This window comes from Cucumis sativus, unplaced genomic scaffold (assembly GCF_000004075.3).
Source record: "Cucumis sativus cultivar 9930 unplaced genomic scaffold, Cucumber_9930_V3 scaffold64, whole genome shotgun sequence".
NCBI classification, from domain to species: Eukaryota; Viridiplantae; Streptophyta; class Magnoliopsida; order Cucurbitales; family Cucurbitaceae; genus Cucumis; species Cucumis sativus.
The window spans coordinates 1-5,415 of NW_022279558.1; the positions used below are offsets into that span (position 1 = coordinate 1).

The window sequence follows — 5,415 nt, forward strand, 5'->3', positions numbered from 1 at the left end:
CTTTGATCCTTTGGATTTCCTCTCTACAACATTATAAGAATCATAAATATCAAAATAAATTCATTAAAATTAAACCCGCAACTGTTTTTTTTTCCCTTAAAAAATTCAGCTTACAAACACTAATACATAGTTTATGCTATTAATTTTTTGGTTTATGATTTGTTGTCAAAATCTAAACCAATTTTCTTTTTCTTTTAACAATATATATTATGCAAGGCAGGAAGGATTAACAAGGGTACCGAAGCATCTCAACTTCCATACCACTCTTATCATGTACTCCAAGATAAAGGAAAGCCAGAGTGAAGCTAAAGAAATCCAAACCAATTTTGTAAACTAAAGAAATAGAAATTTTTACTATTGTCATAAATATGAGTATGACGAGGGTTCTTAAACTTGTGTAAACCTTAGCTTAGATACATTTGATGCAACTAGTAAATCCTTCTTCTTTTAGTTTAGTGTTTCTTTTTTTTTTTTTTCTTTTTTTCTTTTTTTTTTGGTTAAAAAAATGAATTTGATTAAATGTTTATGTAAAAATGAGGAAGTGAAAAGGTTTAGTGAATAATTTGGAAAGTAATGAGATAAAGAAAGCAGTTAAGAAGGCTTTAGTTACTCACTTTATGAACTGATTATATGCAGAAGGTACTCTCTGCCTTTTCTCGGGAGCTGAAAAAAGAAAGATAACAACAACTCATACAAAATTTTTAATTAATTCAATTAATTCAAATAATCAAGAAAATTATTTTTTTTAAAAAAAAGAAGAAAATTGAAACAATACTGACGTCGATTCACAACCCTCTCCTCTGCTGGAATTGTAGTGGGTACTCGAATTTCCATCTTATTAACATTGTTGTTACATTTGGATGATGATCCAAAATCTCCTTGAAAATCAGCTCCATTACAACCGTATAAGTTGTAACTTGGAACCTACAAAAGTTTTATACAAACAACTTTCATTGTCAATTAGAGTATAGCTTAACAAGAAGTTAGTAAGAAGTACAAAATATTATTACTGGAGGAGTGGGAAAAGGATAAAAGAAAGTTAATGAAATGATGTTTCATAAGATAAGAGAAATCAGAAGGAAATATTCCAACATTGAAATGACTGAATCAGTTAGAAATAAAAGCATATAATACCTAGATTTGCCACTTCAATCCCAAAACACACAGTCAAAAGGGACTTTCACATCTCCATTAGAAAAAAAAATTTACAAAATTGTTCTCTTTTTTTTTTTTGGAAGAGTAGATGACAAAAACCTAGGTATATATATATAGGTATAGGGTAATTAAAATAGGTTCAAAATCTCAAACCCCAAGAAAAATAATTACAGAAAACCTAAAAGAACCCTAAACCCAAAAAAGCACAATCTAAGAAAACTAAGGCTAAAAGAAAAGGGGCATTAAAAAAAAGGTTAAAAACACTTCTCAATAAAAAAAACCTGAAAGACCTGAAAGAAAATGTGGAAACTTGATGGATAAAAGAGTTAGACATTGGGATTATATGGCGGCTGTGGAACCTATTCTATGTTTTTCTTTAATTACAATATGATATGATCAAAATATGAAATTACAAAAGAAAAAAAAAAGATTAATTAGGTGTAAGTAAAAATTAGGGTTACCTGAACATCTTGCCAAGAAAGAGAGTGAAATGCAGCAGCCATATTAACGGACCACAAATTTGTGCAGTGCCCACATCGGACTGTCACAATGTCAAACAAACTACTGCATGGAACACTCACCTGCTCATCATCATCGTCATCATAACATTCGTTTGTTAAACCAATATTTATAAGTAAAATCTATGTTTAGTTGACAGCAATGAAAATCATTTGCGCAAGCTAGAATTAGATTCAAAAGCTCAAAGGTTTTAAGCCGATGGATTACGAGTCTAAATTTTTTATTTTTAGGATGGAAAAACCTAGAAGGGTACTGTATTTGGTTAGGGTTTTTCTTTAATGGGTTGGAAAAAAGGATTTGATTTTTTTTTTTTTTTTTTTTTGGGTAGATGGGTTAGAAGTTTGGAGTGAGATCTTCATAAGTGATTTCCCCATTGAGGTAAAGCAGGTGGGTTTTCGAGGGCATAGAGAGTGGCATTTTTAAAGAAAAGAAAAGGGGCATTATACATGACTTGTCTTCATCATCCTTGTCATCCAAATCCTCTTATTTTTATTTTCATTTTTCAACTTTTTCAACTCTATCATATCTCTTCTTCCCTAACATTTCAATCCCAATAGTTTTCCTAAATTTTAAATTTTCTAAAAAAAAGCACACACACACACACAAATTAATCTTTCTCTCAGGCACATATGACTTTATTTTGACTGCAAAACAAGAAGAAGAAGAAGAAAAAAGTCTAAAAATGATGGAGACTTGACTGAATTGAAAATCAAATTAAACAAAACATCAATAGAGAAATTTACAAAAAAAAAAAGACCCCATTTTTCAAATTTCCATCAAGATCTAGAAAACACACAAATTAGCCAAAATTAACCAAAAAAAGAAAAGAAATTAAAAGAAAGGAGAGATGATTATATATATATGTGTGTACCGCAAGAACAATATTGCAAAAATTGCAAGGGATGTAGCAAAGTTGTTCAGGTGCAATATCGAGGCAAGTGGTGGCCATGGATTCGAACCAATTAATTAAACAAACAACACTCCTTTTTTCTTTTCTGTGAAGAGAAGGAGAAAGGAAGAAGAAGAAGAGTGTGAAGAGAGAAAGAAGAAGAAGAAATAATAATAAAGTAGAGAAGAAGAAGGTCTCTGATGTCTTTGTCTTTTCAATTTTGGAGAAACCCAAATGAGAAAAGTTAATAATATATAGAGAAGCCCTTTGCAAGAATAAATCCCCTTCTTGGATCTTACTGTAAAACTTTCACCTTTTTTTTTTTTAATAAATACATACATACATACATATATATATATATATATATATATATTTTCGAAGCCCTCAAAGTAAGAGAGAGAGAGAGAGGTATAAATGGAAGCTGAGGGAAAATTAAAAAGGTGAATGAATGATATGTAATTTGAGAAAAGAAAAAAGAGAAATTCAAAGTGACCACTGAAAATATTGGGACCAAGAGAGGGAAATTAATGAGAGAAAAGGGAAGGATAAAAGAAGATAATTGAGAATATATCATCAATTTTCAGTTAAAAAATAGTTAACCATAATGCATTTTGAAATGGGTTTAAGAGTTCATACACTTTTGTTTATCATCTTAAATTTAAACCTTCGAACTTCTTAAGGCTGCAATTTTTTTTTTTTTTTTTTTTGAGGTATGCTTAACTTTGACACCTATGTTTTGTTTAGTTCTAAGAGTATTTTCAAAATCAAATTAACAACTAAACCTTTTATTTCTTTGATATTTAGTCAATAAAAAGTTCCAATATTTTGAAAACTAAAGTAAAATAGTTTCTAAAGACTTATTATAAGATTACAAACATTGCTTTTTAAATGACCAATAAACTCATATTAATTAATTAAAAGGAAATAATTAAGCATAAATTTTAAATACATAAAATCAAGATAATGAGTAGAATAGAGTATGAAGAGTATGTCATTTTAGTAAAAATATTACACCCACGAGTCTATCTCATATCTAAATGCTAATAAGTAAAATAGATTTGGAGTTTTTTATATTTTTAATGAAGTGGAAATGATGACAATATTAGAGGATGTCCACGTAGCCGAGATGTTATTAGAAAAAGAATAGAGCTTTTTTTCATAAGTAAAAAAAAGGAAAACAAAAGAGATAACATATAACAACATATGTTATGGAGGAGGATGGTCTTCAATATCCAAACACTTGAAACTGGACTTCCATGCATGACAAGCCACACAGTGAGCAACATAACTTGTACTGTACTACATAAATAACTAGGTAAATATTGAATCCACGAGCTTGGCCTTGTCTCTATTAGTTTGAAATGTCATCAACAAAAGGTTAGGTTAATTTGTTGACGAAATGCCTCAATCCTTTGGGGTAATTTTCAGACATTCAAGATTCCAAAAGTCTGTTTCCACCCAAAAGAAATAGGTCACCGTAATTAACTATAATTTTCAATGAGATTCAAGCATCGAAATCATAGACTCATAAAAGAGATTTTGGTAAAATGGGTCCATGGACCACCATTTACAAGTTAAGTATGTATCAGAGTTGATTCAATAAGAGTTGCTTCCGGAGCTTTCATCCATCCATCAGAGCTTCCATATCATCTAGATTGTGAGTGAGTTGTTGAATCTGTAAACTGTCAGGCTAAGGATTGTTGTTTTATTTGGTCAATATATATTAAAGTCCCATGGCTGTACCTTAAAAAAAAAATGAAGTAAATTAAATTTCAATTATTGTACGTTATTATTAACCATTTTCTTTTGTAGATTAAAAAATGTAACAAAACATATTAATTTGTTGGGATATAATTAAATCAAGCAATTAACAACTTTTACTGTGTAACCGAGTGGTGGGGGTATGACTTAGGGTACGTAAGGGAAGAACTGAATCTCCAATTTCAATTCTCAATTTAATGCTTTCCCAAACTGTTTTATTTACTGTTTAATGTGTAATATCAAATTCATATCCAACCATATATTTATAATTCACAATATTAATTCTCACTGCCAACTTCTTTATTATGACGTTATAATATAGAATTTGAGGTTTCTTTTGATTGTATTTTCATGGGTTCTACATGCATGTAAGACATTCGTACAAGAAGTAAATTAACATCTTGATTTTTTAAAAAAAATAGCATGAAGCATACAAAATAAATAAAGGATGACTGTATTTAGTGTATTTAGGAATTAAAGGTGAATTGTTTATTTGATAATCTTTTCTACTCTTTTATGTTGTTTTTCTATTTTTTTTTCTTTACATTTTATCAAATATTTCTATTGACATTTTTCTAAAATTGAGATCCCGACGCCATGGGTTACACAAATTGCTAGTTTTCTTTTTCCATTTTCTCTTCACTTACACATGGGGTAGAGAAATAGATCATCACCTAGATAAAATGTACCTGGAGAAGATACTATTTTTTGAGGGAAGATACATTTTTTATTCTCAACGTTTTGAGTTGAAGTGAAATTTTAAAATTAATTTAGAACGTAATTTAAAAAAGAGTATTTTTAAAAATAATAAAATAAATTAAAATATTTATAATCTATAATAAATTTTTTGGATTCTATTAATAGACTTCTATTATTATTAATAGAAGTGTGTCACCCGCTGTACATATATATAAATCAAATGTTTGTTATGGATAGAATACGAATTTTTGCTCAAAATTACTCATTTTTACAATTCCTTCTCAAAAAGAGCGAAATTTAATTAATTATAATTCAAACAATTCATTTAAGTTAATTAATAGATATTAACATTAAAAATGATTATTCAGTGAAAAATAGAGGTAAAAGTGTGA

At 28.9% G+C, this 5,415-nt stretch overlaps 1 protein-coding gene across 1 annotated transcript; it reads right to left on the reverse strand.

The window, feature by feature from the left end:
- Positions 1-4: 4 nt before the first annotated feature.
- On the reverse strand, positions 5-2,689 carry LOC116406085 (axial regulator YABBY 5-like; the record flags this gene model as incomplete). The annotated part of the gene is made up of 5 exons (XM_031889786.1): positions 2,546-2,689; positions 1,617-1,736; positions 780-924; positions 615-663; positions 5-23 (listed from the first exon to the last, which is right to left on the reverse strand). Coding segments are annotated over exons 1-5 (411 nt in total), but the record flags the coding sequence as incomplete, so codon positions are not given.
- Positions 2,690-5,415: the final 2,726 nt, after the last annotated feature.